The 15,188-nt window shown below is 37.9% G+C and overlaps 2 protein-coding genes across 2 annotated transcripts; one reads left to right on the top strand and one right to left on the bottom strand.

Moving 5' to 3' along the window:
- Window positions 1-118: 118 nt before the first annotated feature.
- LOC135605658 (uncharacterized) lies at window positions 119-6,111 on the bottom strand. Its single transcript, XM_065096002.1, has 8 exons — window positions 5,878-6,111; window positions 5,768-5,789; window positions 2,681-2,737; window positions 2,518-2,599; window positions 1,131-1,226; window positions 802-926; window positions 693-711; window positions 119-604 (listed from the first exon to the last, which is right to left on the bottom strand). The coding sequence occupies exons 1-8, from the start codon at window positions 5,975-5,977 to the stop codon at window positions 404-406; spliced, it is 702 nt and encodes a 233-aa protein (XP_064952074.1). The 5' UTR covers window positions 5,978-6,111; the 3' UTR covers window positions 119-403.
- A 2,281-nt stretch (window positions 6,112-8,392) lies between these two features.
- Window positions 8,393-14,796, top strand: LOC135605657 (MADS-box transcription factor 6-like). The gene is made up of 8 exons (XM_065096001.1): window positions 8,393-8,668; window positions 10,604-10,685; window positions 12,050-12,111; window positions 12,247-12,346; window positions 12,670-12,711; window positions 14,120-14,161; window positions 14,232-14,365; window positions 14,464-14,796. Exons 1-8 carry the CDS (start codon window positions 8,487-8,489, stop codon window positions 14,546-14,548), a joined length of 729 nt encoding a protein of 242 aa, XP_064952073.1. The 5' UTR covers window positions 8,393-8,486; the 3' UTR covers window positions 14,549-14,796.
- Window positions 14,797-15,188: the final 392 nt, after the last annotated feature.

Genomic DNA, 15,188 nt, shown 5'->3' with positions numbered 1-15,188 from the left:
TCATTAATGCAACAATGTCCATCGTGTATGCCGACGCCGACCGTGTGGATTTAAGGCCTCGTGCTGATGCCGCAAAGGAACATGAATTGTTTCACCAAAGAAATATGAATCTGACAGGGAACAAAAGCAACAGAGCAACAACCATTTCTACGTGTCACATAACTGTGACACGTTAAATTTCTTTCTACCTTGCAACAACTTTCAACTTATTTCTGAAACATACCAGAGGCAGTATTTTATAATTTTAAAATATAATGATGGATGTGAAGGCAGACAAAACAGAACCCAACCAATGGCAACAGTAACAACATCAGTAGCAACGACACCCAGCTATCAACAATCAGTTGATCATCAGACACCAACAATTGAGGATCAAATGGAATGGCTTTCCAATCGACACCTTCTATTTGGGATAGCCAGCAGGAGGATACGAACCAGGTGGAGGATAACCATATGGTTGCCCATAAGCAGGCTGAGGGGCATACCCAACAGGAGGTGGGATAGGCTGATCGATGCGAGACATCTGCTGGAATGGAGGCACTGCCATAACTGGCAGTGGTCCAAACTTACCATCTCTCTTGTCCATCTCTATCTTGTGTTGTGTCTGCAACCACACCAATAAATTTTGTTTGGTGACACTGCCTGATAGGGCAAGGGGGAAATGTAATTGAGATATTTCTGGAGTTTAGTACCTGCATGCATGCACAGACCCTGCAAAGAAAATTGCAAGTGAATGGATGAGATATTTGACATCACTGAACCCTGAACTAAAAAGCATGAGTGAAGGAACTTTGGCCTTACGTCCAGTATACGATGTCAGACATACAGGATAGTATCTGGGAAGCCTCCTGAATCTCCCCACTTCCAACAATCATTGCAACAATCGAAAAGATGCAAGCAACTTGTTGTAGACAAAACATGAATCCCTGCAGTTAATTCCACAGAACAAAGCACAAGTTACGATAGTAATATCCGACTTATGCATAAATATCCAGTGATGGGCCTGAAACAGGCCTCTTTACACCGAATAGCTGAAGAGCCTCATGGGCTGGCTGGCTGGCTGGCTACCAGTCATTGGTAGAGCTAGATGGAGTAGGTAGAGGAAAGAGCCACAGAGATAAAGGGATTACGATAATGCAGTTATCGCATTGAGTTGTCTGTATGTTGAACTCATCTTGGAGAAGGAAGCGAGTTGAAGCAACAGAATTTCCAAAGCACAAGAAGACCTGGATAGTAAAATACTTGAGCACATTTTAAATCAAGTACCACGTAGGTAACAGATAATTGCTATGAAGATACTTATTAGCAAAAAATTTTGCTATGGAAAGAAAATACAGTATAATTACTTTTGGTTCCCTCTCAAGGAACATATAGATGAACTAGCCTAAGATGCAAATGAAACTAAATCACTAAATCTTATCATATTGTCTGACATATTAAGTCCTTAGGTATGTCACACATATATTGAACGAGATATAATTATCGATTATATGCACCAGATCAGAAGTACTGTGAAGTGAAAAGTGCATAATTGAAGAAGGCCAGGTTTCAAATTTCTGCAAAGTTATGGCTAAAGCATAACAAATTGATTTAAATATCTAAGTATAACAAATTGATTTAAATATCTAAGTTGAGAAAAAGGGAACGGTAACATAGCGTGTCAAATGAATCAAAATGCACCAAAATCTAACACATCAATGGTAAATTAGTATAACACATAGGCAGGGTATTTTAACTTAAAGAATTAGAAATAAAAGGACAGTTTCAATTAAGTAAAGAGAAAAGAGGTACGAATGTGCCACATTCGCAAGTCTAGATCAAGAACAAAGCTGAAATGTCATTAAGTAAAGATATAAAATAACTAAATTTAGAAAATCACAACAATTGAATGAGGCAAGTAAAATATATTTAACCGTTATGGTCGACAAAGAATATTTGACGCACTGGAGGAAAAAGCAAGCGGACACTCCACAAACTACTAAAGATATGGAAAATACCTTTAGAGATTCTTTACTTTTATCGAGTCCTGAAACAACACTTCATTCTGAATTCATCATGTTGACTTGGAAAGTATTATCGACATATTATTCAAAGTGACAAAAGATACACTTTGCTAGCGAAGCAAGTGAGACAGATCACTTATCAGTTATATTCTTTTGCCCAGTTTGGACTAGGTTCCAACTAAAATTTTAAATCGAGTTACAATGGAGGACAAGCATTGGCACCAGAATAAGGATACTCCTTTTTACAACTTCAGTTTTAAGAGTTTGAATCAGGAAATAACTTGCATCGACCTAAGACTTTGCATTGGCAAGAGCTTCATGCACAGAATGCTGTCCTTTTTTTCCCTTTTTTTTACTGACGTTTCATTCAGTAACCAAGGTGTTGGATCAGTCCATGAGGCTCATGAGTAACGTAGTGTATGTTAGCGCTAATGGATGCTGCCAGCATAGTTTATATCCCTCGTCATGGGAAAATATACAATATATTGAAGTATCAAGTTAACCATTTCACTACCTCAGTGCAAAGGCAGAACTCTGGGCATCGACTTTCTCCGCATTTTCCACTACACGGTATATAACCTGCACAACAGACGTACCTGTAAAAGAAAGAAATGTAAACTAAAATTAGTTCTTAAAGTTTGCCAACCAAAATAGTAAAATATTTGAACTGAAATTACCTTGACATGTCATTGTAAAGAGCTCTTTTGCGGAGCATGTAGGAGGCACAAGGTCCACTAATAACAGGAAATAGATGCATCAGAAAATAACAATAGTTTCATATTGTAAAATTAATATATGAAAATGACACTAATATTCAATTTGAATGCCATTATTTTACAAAAAAAAAACAATAGAGACAAATGTATAGTCATCTGACACATGCAAAATTATTATGATAAATGTGTAATGGTGTGATCATCTCATTTCCTTGATCATAAACAAGCTTACATCAAAAGAATCTAGATTTTGTCAAGAATTCACCATCTTTTGTTGTGGGACAGATGAGCTGACAAACAGATCACACACAAATACTACAATGACAAGCCAAACATGGAAATTCATCACTTTCATCCGTACAGTTCATTTCATACCTCAGATGTTTAAGAATTCTCAACCATCTTGAAAAGGGAAAATCAAATCTAATAATTTCTCATTGCAGCACAAGTTTTACAAATAACTTAGCAGTTATTAACTTATTATATACAAAATGATACTTAAAAAATCATCAACATGTGATTAGTTGCAAGAACAAGCCTAGTTGGGCATGCCATTAGTTCCAAAAGATTTGTCATTGAGTTAAATTGAACAATATCCAGCATCAGTGGCATTGTTCAAAAGATTTGTACCCAGAAAATAGTGTCTATGCCTGGATTTCATCTATACTGTAGACTACTTCCCTTTTCCTCTCCTAATTTGTAAAAAGAACTTTCAAGAGATCATATCTCCTAATTTGCCTATGCACTTTACTAACTTGCTTAATGATACTTCATCAACTTTCACCATATTATTATTGGTTTCTAGTCAAAAGACTAGCTCATACCACCAGTTTGCCCTTAGTTACATGCATTATTAAAATGAATCATGCATCTGAATATGTGCAGTATTAAGGGATGAATATGAATATGTAAAAAGGAATTTAAGAATCTACAAAAATGATATTGGGGTTATATTTGTTTGAAGGATGTCAAACATGAGGCACATATGGAAGCACTAAAATTCTAAAATGATATATATCTACATTTAGACCTATTAGGAAATGCAAGTTTTGTTTGCTTTCAGAGGGTAAAGATGAATATAAGCAGTGTCTGAACTATAACAGAACCAGAAGTTCTCTAATATGTAAAGAGTTGAGGAAGAAGACTCATTTATGTTCTGTTACATTATGTAGCAACATTTTTCTCACCAATTTCTCTAGGTCAACTCTATATAGTGAGTTTCTTGATTTCTTAATATTATTCTTTCTTTTTTTGTTAGTTTAATGTTTGTTTACTTTGTGCTTTTACTTATTTCGGCCCAGATGCTGATCAAACAAACTGCTCCAGCCTGGTCTTAATGTAAAGTTACATGATTCATCCTCAAGCCAATCCCCTATTTTAGAAGTGTGATTTTAAGATGGTAAAAAGAGGTTGTCCAGCAGAGATGTGCGACCATACCATGTGCTCTATTAAATGTCATTTCACCAACAAAGATAAGGTCAAGTATCCACCAGTGACTTCCTCCTCTTTCAAGACATGCTCAGTACATGATAAGATAAATATTGGTTACAGACAAGAGTCCATGCAAGCTCATGAACAAAATTGGTTCAGCAATGGTGCTTTTACCATTAACTGAACCCTCCATGGGAATCTTGTGCACAAGAGCACAACTAAATCTCCAAAGTGACCATGAGTACAGCTTCAAAGATTGGATCCTAGGCAAAAGCATATGAAGTTCTTTTAGAGGAAGAATATTTTAATGTTATTACCGTTAATTTAGGAAGTATATTCAGAGAAACAAAAGCAAATTCCAGAACTTTTTTATCAAGTTCTACTGAATTATCTGTCTCCTATATTAGGTCAAAGTATTCCACATAGACCATTTTTAAGAAGGTAGTTCAAGTTGAGGCAAGAATGAGCAGGATATCGGTTTTCTTCAAAAATAAGATGCAAATTTACCTTACCATTTATCTCATCTTCTTCTCTCCACCATTATAGTCCATTTTTAAACATTTTCTATATCCTTCTTCTCTGTGGTGTCATATCTTTGCCCTTTTGCTATATTATGTATCATGTTTTAATACAAGACTGAGGTGTTTTCTTTTTTCTTAACATTATTGATATAACCTTCAGATAGTGGAATTACATTAACATGCAGTCACCATGATACCAAAGCATGTCGAAGATTAATTAAATATTCAGAACTACATTTTGGTAATTCTATTGAAAGGAAAAGATCATTTCAGCTTCAACCTCACTTCTCACAGAACACCACATAGTTATTTTGCACATAAGTTATTCATGAATACTTGTAGAAAAACCCAAGTTGCATGACTGCCACAAATGTTTTCTTGCTCCTAAGTAGATGCCGAACTGTGCAGCTAGAAAAATTTAGAGAAAAGTAAATTAGTTGGAACTATGAAGTTAACTTTGATGTTTTTCCGACTTTGGGAGGAAAGTAAATCCCCAGACTGATGTGAGATGATACTTTACCTAAACAATATGATAAAACAAGTACAATAGAAAGATAAAAGCCCTCCTGATAGTTAGCATTACATAACAAAAAGGTACCAACTGAAGGACATAACTGGAAGTGGCCATCATTTAGGGAAGCCTACGAATGTCAGTTTTACACAGAAATAACAGTACTAATGTCATTAATTTAAGGCATAAGATGGAGAAGGACATGAATACGTTCCTTCAAGCCAAGACACTTAAACAAAGCATCTTCAATTTCACAGTGAAGGCGCCACCAACTACGAAATCTTAATGTATTCTCGCATTATATTTTCCCCACCCTTCGAGATACAATGTAATCTCTCTGTAATAATCGATCTTTCCATTAGATCTTAAGTATACGTGAGAAGATTCGTGAAAAAGAACACACAAAAATTAAGATCGTCCGCCATCCTCCGATTTAGGGCACATCAAGATTCCAGTTACCAATGGCTAAACGCATGAGGTGAGCAAGAAAGTACGATGGCAAGAAAATAACCGGCATTGGATCTATTCGCAACATGGGGGTCAAATTAAAGGCGAATCGGAGGGGTTGAAAAGCCGAGCGCTTACCACCAAAGCGCGAGACAGCAAACTGCGACGCGGATCGAGACATATCCGTCAGAGATCTTGAAAGGTAACAAGAAATCAAAGACGAAAAGGGGAAAAGGGAGGAATCTTACAGGGGAAGTCGGCTTGGATGGTGCTCATGAGATCGGTGTGCCAAAGGTTCCGGTAGCTCTGCCGTAGCTGCATCTTGTCGAGGTTCTCCCGCGAAGCCATGGCCGCTCGCCGATCGAAGACGGGAACCTGGCGACAGATCGAGGAGGAGGAGGAGGAGGAAGCAGGCGACGATCGAGAACTTCGTCCGCTAGTAGAAGCGACGACCGTGACCGCGTCTAGACGACGACGACTGAGGAGGTCAACAAGACTCGTCTCTCACCCAGGTCTTCGATCTACGTTCCCATCATCCGATGGACCCCACGAGGGACCCGCATACTCGAGTGCTACATCAATGACATGGCAGGTAAGGGGCCGTGTAACCCTAACAGAGTGTGAAATCATTTCGAAATACTTAATAGCTACGTTGCTTTGGGGAATCCACGGTGGAAAGAAACGGAGAGAAGAAAGAGAAATAATGATTTAATCTCAAGGCAATTTCATGAATTCAAGAATTGCCAAACAATAAAATATTATATAAACAGAATTAAGTGAGAAAATAAATATATTTACATATTAAATGTTTAATTCATAATAATGACGAATTCTACTTAATTAAGAGGGGCATGTATCTTACAATAAATTCTATATGCGATCGCAAACTCTTTGCATGCAGGAAGGACAGGGGAGGCAGATGCAGTCCGAAGATTAACAGATGCCATACGACTAAGACAGATGTTTAATCCATTACGACATTGTAGTTGACTTTGTAGCAGATTTTGACGTGGGCACTTTGGGCACACGATATTGACGGCCATATGCAGCGTATATGGTCTCATGTAAGCTCCTGTCCATCATATCTTCGGGTCTACATTATCTTCTCCTTGATGGATCAACCTAACCTCAACTTTGCTATCATCTGATTCACGATATATATATATGGAAGGAAACTAACCCTATGAATAAAGAGAGCTACTAAGTCCATACAGGGCATCTCAAGTCATCATCATGCAAACACAGTTTGTCCAGATCAGAGAGAATGGGAGAGAGAGAGAGAGAGAGAGAGAGAGAGAGAGATGTACAATGACAGGGCTATGGCTGAGCCAAGCGCAGGGCTATGCGCATGTAGCAGTCAGCGTGATGCACAGTGAGATTGACTGCATGTAACGAGGGGATGGTAGCTGACAGAGATATCTATCCACGCCATGGCGTCGCCTGGATGTACAAGTGAAGCCTCTCGCAAAGCTCGTACGAGAATGACGGCACCAATCTCACGGAGCTATACCTGAAAACTTACAAAAACAATTTGATGAGCATTCCTCTAGTGTATACTCTGTTCTACATCTTCATTATTCGTTTGCTTGAATGTGGATCAGAGAAGCGAATGGAAGTGGTGGGGGGGGAGAGAGAAAAGACAGACGGTGACATTGCCAAACACAGTTGGATTGTTATACTTGGAGACGGAGAAGACAAAGAGTTAGAGGTCGCCCTCACACCCAGTTACCCACTACGATGGGCAGTGCGCTTCTCGGAGACCAGTCCTTTCACCAAAAATATCATCGCGTTCTTCTTGCAGCAGCCCTCCTGTTCTTGGAATCTTATCTTCTCTGCTTTGGAACTAATGGCTCATGCATTCCAACCTTATCCATTTAGTTCCTTCTTTCTCGGATACGGGAAATTCCTGCTAACAAAGAAGCAAAGAGAAGGTGAGGTTTGTTAAAGGGAATGAGCAACAGTAATTGTTGATAGGCGAAATCGATCTACTTTCAAGGTTTACTTCTCTGCTTTTAGACCTAAAGAGGAGCCGCAAGCAGCAATTACGTTCTTAATGCGGTGGCCTCAACCCCTAGCTTGTCGGTGATGAGGTGCCAGCAGACTACCTGTAGCTGGGTCACGTATTCTCGGTTACTGGATGGAGAGAGGAACAGTAAATGCTCCACAGGATTCTAACCGGTTGATGTCAGGAGCATATCGATGTGCGTGAAACAAGGATGATGTTTTGTGAGGTTAAGGTTGCGATGATGTTAGCTCGAGCGAGGACAAGAATGACGGGAGTCAAGGTTGGCGCCACAACCGATAGAACCTACGAGTACTTGAGCTGCACAACGGACGGCGAGATGACTCATCTGGACAAGATAATGAATCTGTTCCACGCGACACGTAGCAGCGCCCTCGGTTTCTACCGCTCCTTTATTTCCTCGTCTTCCGGAGGGGGCGATCACCTCCACCTCCAGACTTAACCTGCTCGAATCAAAATACTTCACTCCCTCCCTCGCGCTGTATCGTCGTCAAATCCAAGAAGCAGAGAGAAAAGGACAGCGAAGGGGACAAGAAATGTGATGGGAGTGGTACATGATAATGATATTAGCAGATGCAAGTTCATTACAAGATCTTTAGGATGCTAAGCACTTGGACCCGATGAGAGATCACAAGAGAAAAAGGAAGAGAGAAAGTGATAGCCAACAGTAACTCGTGCCCTTTCGCTGTCACCTACAAAATTCTCCCAGCGGCTGCAGCCCTCGCCATTATTATATTCCCTTCTCCTCGCCAAGAGCAACACAAACCACACCGGAGAAGGAAGGTTTGGAGAGAGGGGAAGCAGATAGGAGTGGTAGTAGTATAAGGGAAGGATATGGGGAGGGGACGAGTTGAGCTGAAGAGGATCGAGAACAAGATCAACCGGCAAGTGACCTTCTCCAAGAGGAGGAATGGGCTGCTCAAGAAGGCGTACGAGTTGTCCGTCCTCTGCGACGCCGAGGTCGCGCTCATCATCTTCTCCAGCCGTGGCAAGCTCTACGAGTTCGGCAGCGTTGGGTAATCAAACCCACCAACTCCCTCACTCTCCCAGCATACATCAACCTTTTTCTTTGTGATCCGCTCCAAATCATGGATCTGCGCTGGATCTACGACGTGCTTATAGTACTTGTCTAGGTCGATTCTGAAACCTGAGGTTTGGATCCCTTGCCATTTATATGCTAAGGAAGAGAGTAAAAAGTAGTGCGCCTCACTTGCTACTTCATGTCTTTCGCCATTTTGTTAGGGTTAATGATTGATCCCTTTGAACGTTCACTTCCATTGTTTATAGTATCACCTACCGTTGCTTTCTTGGCCGACTATGCTTCCACAGTCCCACCGAGATCTCGAATCTCTAAAAAAACCCTAATCTTAAGATGCTTTAAGTAGATCACAAGACAAAACAACTCCTTCTTTCTATCTTTGTCTACAGACCTTCTGACTCCTCTCGTTTCAGCTTGCTTCTGTTTTTTCTCTATAGATCTGTGTTTCTGCAGACATTCTGGTGTCGAATCTTCGTTTACTTGACGTGCGATGGGTTTAGTCCTCACAGATCTCTTCTCTTTCTTAAGATACCTTGTTCTTTTGTCTGTTCTTAATCATCTTTCTTAAGATACCATGAAATGTATTATCTCCTTTCTCCACAAAACAGCAAAAAGACTTCTTCCGATCTGCTATAGATAAACTTTACTAGATAGGAGATGGCATAAACCAAACAATCTGTTCAATTTAGTGAAAAGAAAGGCTGAAAAGATCATCCATCAAGGTGTAAAATCTTAATTATCTTTCCAGAACTTGAGCAAGAAGACAACCAAGCATGTTTCTGTACACATGTAGCCTCAATTTTGGACCTTCTTATCTATTTTAGGCATGCAGGTTCATTTAAAGGTAAAAAAGGTTCCGATCGAGTATTCTATTCAGTGCAATTGAAAGTTGACTTGCATTATTTCTTCGATTCTTTCTGATAGATTTTGACACTGAAAAAGCATTAGGGATACTTTGTCACAGATAAAACAGATGCTACTTTCTTTTGGTTGGACATTTTGGATAGATTTACTCCATAAATAAGATGATATTACTTGAAATTTGATGTGGCATATGTTTGGATAAAATGATGCAAACTTTGATAACGTCAAATGGCATTGGATCGAGAACAGCTTTCATGTGCATTAGATCATAAAACTAATGGTACAATTACATGTTCTCGTTCTATTAGGGTTGTCTTATATTATAATATTATTAATCAATACTTATGATCAAAGTTTACTTAAAACCTACAGCTGGGTTCAAGGTTTTCTACCAATCACTCGCATATCATAACTCAACATACCGATCTAGTCGATTGGAGGGTAAATATTATGTTGCATAGGCTTCTTGATCTCCTCCTATTTGAAATATGTGCACTAATAATCTAGGATTTCACTTCTCAAGATGAAATCTAATTCATCCTTAACTGGCAAGCAGTTATAGATGACATTTTTGTGATCGTTTTCTTGCAAAATCATATATGATCTATTTCACTGCATTTGAAAGGGAGTTCGGTAATGTCTAGTTGTTTCTTGATGTAAAACACCTTCATAATAGCTGAAACAATAAAGATGTGCAATGCTAACCGATAAAAAGGATGAACAAAAGCAAAGAATATAAACCCTTATATAACCAATATAGGTGCACGTAATGACATTTAAGAATTGTTTTTGCTTGAAACACTTGAAGGAACACTTTTATGTCCAAAATATGGTTCTTATATGCATCAATCAAAGTACTTGTAAGGTTAGATGATAAGAATACATGGTCAAAGTAATTATACCATTTATCTAAGATCTTTTCTTTTGTAAGGCTATCATGAAATCAACTTCACATATGCGACTATAATCATATACTAATGACACTTTTCATTTGTGACTTGTCTTTAGAACTCAGATATGAAGTACTAATGAATTGCTTCTATCATAGAATGAGCAAAACATTGGAGCGATATCAACATTGGTGTTATGCATCCCAAGATCCAAATGTCGTTAATCGCGACAATGCTCAGGTCTGTGTTCTTTCGACTGTCTCACATCCATTTGATCAAGCTTTGTGTGATTTGTTCTTCTCTTGCACTGCTTAGTTGTAAGAAGAGATAATTGTGCTTCTGCTAATTCTTTTTTGTCTTTGAGTTGAATACAATTTGTTTGGCATCTCTCAGATATCACTTGGAAAGAAATATAATGGGTCAAGTTTTAGAGAAGATGCTCCATTTGAATTACTTTGGAGTTAAAATTATTTATAAACCCAGAAGCTAAATTAATATTTTTAACATTGCTTACAGATAAAACTCTTGTGATCAGTCGGAAATGACATGATCGTTTTTCTTATATATATTCAGTCAATATTTGTGGTCCGTAAATTCTCATAGTATGATATCATATAGGGATTGATTCATGCAAGTGTTCACGGTGTACTGTTTATTAAATTCATACAATGTAGGATATTAAGACTAAGGTTTGCCTTCATATCGATAGCATTTTTATACATACCAAGATAAGAGAAGGCACACTTCTTTCACCTTGTCAACAAATCATTATGCTTACACTCAGGAAAATATTATACGCCAATGGACAAAAGATATATGTAAGGCTTAAGTGGTAATGTGGAGTTGTTGCTCGACTACTAGCCAATTTTTCTTTTTCCTTTTTTCTTGTTTTGAGATGTCTATTCTTTCTTATAACCTTTATCCGTGGCCGTGGCTTTACACTGACATCACATTCACAAGAACCCCTCAAGTTTTACATTATGATTAGTGAGATGGTTTAGGGTCAAAAGTTTTCTTACACTTATAAATTCTATGTCACATATATATTTAGTGAGATAAGTTTTTGAAATAAGCTTTGTTTAGTGTTGCGTCATATGTGCAAAAGTCCAAAAATAACGGACAAGATGATAACTTGGGAGCCAACCTACAAGAAGACCAATGTCGGTCAGGTTCTTGACTCGGTTCCTTCGACGTTCAAGTTAGAATTAAAATATAAAATAAAATCATGAATGCACAGTAACTTATCTAAATAATAGTAAATTAATAAATTTTTATAATAGATTGGCCCAAAAGAATATTCTACAATATGGAGCTTACTATCATTCCTCTCAATCCCCGGGCTTAGTATTATTGATGGGCTTAGGTGACTATCACGTCAATCGGTTGTGAGTTTTTTCGCATAAAGAATCTTCTCCAAAAGTGTCGATCAAGTTATTAGCCTACATATAGCCTCTTATAGGTGGGTGATGTTTAGATCATCGGTTAATTATTCGTTGGTCATCGAAAAGATTGTAGGTTTAGTATGTCTGCTATTTTTTAGTTCATTTTGTTTTGAGAAAAAGATGTTGACTTTAGTTCAAAGGTTGCTTATAATCACATTGCAGAACTGGTGCCAAGAAATGTCCAAGTTGAAGGCAAAGTTCGAGTCCCTCCAACGCTCCCAGAGGTTAAACTTCTTCCTAAAAGAATAGGCAGTATTAGGACAACTGCACCATTTCCTTTCTGTTCAATTATTGTCTCTTTGTGGTCAAGAAAAATACTTTTTACGGTATTCGACATAGTAACTTCATTTTATGTGAAGGCATTTGCTGGGGGAAGACCTTGGTCCTCTGAGTGTCAAAGAACTGCAACAATTGGAAAGACAACTCGAGTCTGCACTCTCACAGGCCAGGCAAAGAAAGGTGATGCTGAGATTTAGATCTCACTAGCTTTTGTTTCTTGATTCCCATGCATAAACACTTTGAGTTGCAAAGATTGACTCGATATTGTGAATTCATCTCTCTCTCTCTCTCTCTCTCTCTCTCTCTCTCTATATATATATATATATATATATATAGATAGAGAGAGAGAGAGAGAGAGAGAGAGAGAGAGAGAGAGAGAGAGAGAGAGAGGCTATGGTGACATATGTAGGGTAGGTTCACCCCTCTGAGTTTGTTCATGACAGTGCTTTTGTACTCTTCTTAAATGGTCAAACGCATGCTTAAGCAATGCTTCTGAAATACAGAGTCAGTTGATCCTGGAGCAGATGGAAGAACTTCGTAAGAAAGTAAGCAACATTCAACCAGTAAACATTTCTTTCAGCTATCTTCTCTTTCTGCATCTTTATCTTGTGCATTTGGCTTTATGTTCTACATGAAGACCAGTTGGACTTTGTGGAAATTAGCTACGATTGTGACCCTATAACATTCATTTTTAAAGAAATATAGACAAATGAACCACCATGACTTATTGTTATATATTTATTGTTCAGCAAGACCTCTTGTCATAATTTGTGGTATATTATTATAAGGTATTGAATGTCCATTATAGTTTAACAAATGTATTAATTTTTATGCATAAATATTTTGATTCAGCCTTATCAGGTTCAACATATATATATATATATATATATATATATATATATATATATATATATATATATATATATATATATATATATATATATATATATATATATATATATATATATATATATTCTATCTGTAGTCCATTCTTATCTTGAATGAATTTGTTGAGTACTTGTCTTTTCAGTAGTCTGTATGATTTGATTAAGGACCAATAAGAGGCTTGATCAAATCAAATTGCTCTGAAGTCTATATTATGATGATTTCTTGAGGATTATGATGGATTCCAGTCATCATGATTACTGCGAATCATCACTTTGTTGCCATCATCTCTCGTGAATATCTTGCATATACTTTCGCATTTTAGATAGCGATTGCTGAAAAGATGGATAAGTGGCCAAAGAAAAGTTCCAAGTAAAAGCCGACTGCAACAACTACAATCTTGATGTAGTTGGTACATGTTAGAAATGATGGATGATCATCTTGTGATGTTCAGATAATTCATGTAACAATCAACTATGGCCATAAAATTGGAATTAAATTTGCCACAAGAATATAAAAACAATAAAGTTGATGTAGCTCACTTCTTGTTTTTACATTCTTCAATTAAACTTGATGAAACTCTGATAACACCTTTTTAAGTGGTAGTGTATATCACTATCTTGCTAACAATATCTCTTCTTTGGTTTCCCAGCCTTCTTATTAACTTGCAATAAATATGTATTTTTGATATATTACTCATTCTTGTTTCTTCGCTTCTTGTGTGTATATATATAAACATAAGAGTCAGGGACAATATTACCAGATGTTTTCAGCTCTAAATCCAATTCCTATGTGGTGTCTATTGTTTAGCTATATATCCATAGACACCTTGTAAGTTTTGCTATGTCTATTTATGTGTTGACATCCTTTGTGGTTATCTTTGTTACAAGACATCCACTTGAGGTAGGAAAGCAACTTTCCTTCATCTAAGTTATTCTAGGAAATGCTTGATGTTTAACTCATCTTCTGGAACCAGCTGATAGAATCATCATAAGAAACAAGTAAAGCATTTGATTTTGTTTCAATGCTTGTAAATCAACGAGTGATCACACCAAATTTGTGGTGCAGGAGCGCCATCTTGGGGAGATAAACAAGCAGCTTAGAGACCAGGTTTTTTGTTTTGGACCACTGCCACTCAGTTTATATGAACTGCTCATGTGGTATCATCTTGTGTTTCCAGATTGAGGTAGAAGGTGCCACCTTGAAAGCCTTTCAGGGCTCATGGTGTTCTGATGCAATGATAGGCAACAATGCATTTGCAGCACAGCCATCACACTCCGCCGGCATGGACCGCGAACCGATGCTTCGTATAGGGTAGAGCTCGTTGTTCCTTCTTTACATTTATTTATATTAGTTTATCATCCAAATTTAGATCAGTGAGCTACTGCATCACTTGAATTCTCCTGTAACAGGTATCACCAGTTTGTTCCTGCTGATGCTGCGATTCCCAGGAACCCAATTGGGGAGAACAATTTCATGCTGGAATGGGTTCCCTGAAGGGATGAAGAAGGAGATGCCTGCAGCGGTCCTCATCATCTCCATGCATAAGTCTCACTCTCCTTGTCTGGTTGTCTCCTACATTTATGTTCTGTATAATACTTAATCAACGTTGAATCCCTTAACCCTGCATGACGTTGCGCTGTTGGTGTAGAACATCCTGTGTTGCTGCTACTGTAAGTTGTCTTTACTGTGTTTGCGAAACTATATATCTAGTGTTTGTGCTAAATATCTGCATCCAATTTCTACGTACTTGTTTACAGCTTGTTTTACCTTAAAAACTTGACATTATCCAAATGAACACTACATTACATTACTTGCACTAACGATCAGTTGTATTACCAAGGGAGGCCTCAAAGTTCATGCTGTGAAGACAGCCTTAGTTAGGTCATCAATGAGCGCGACTGAGCCAACATCACATGAGAATAATGACGAAAAGAAAAGAAACGATTGAGTTAGCGTGTCAATCACGCAAAAGTAACATCCAAATAATTGAGTTATTATCTGATGTATATCATTTAACTCGGCATCCAAAATATGAATTGTGATTTCTGCCACGACACGAAAGGTTTATGATGAGGAAAAGAACTCATACGTGCTTAAGCCATTGAGCAACGCGACAGCTGAGCATGACACGACA

This window comes from Musa acuminata, chromosome BXJ2-2 (assembly GCF_036884655.1).
Source record: "Musa acuminata AAA Group cultivar baxijiao chromosome BXJ2-2, Cavendish_Baxijiao_AAA, whole genome shotgun sequence".
NCBI classification, from domain to species: Eukaryota; Viridiplantae; Streptophyta; class Magnoliopsida; order Zingiberales; family Musaceae; genus Musa; species Musa acuminata.
Note: the sequence above shows the minus strand (reverse complement) of the source record. Positions and strands in the feature narration are given on the sequence as shown.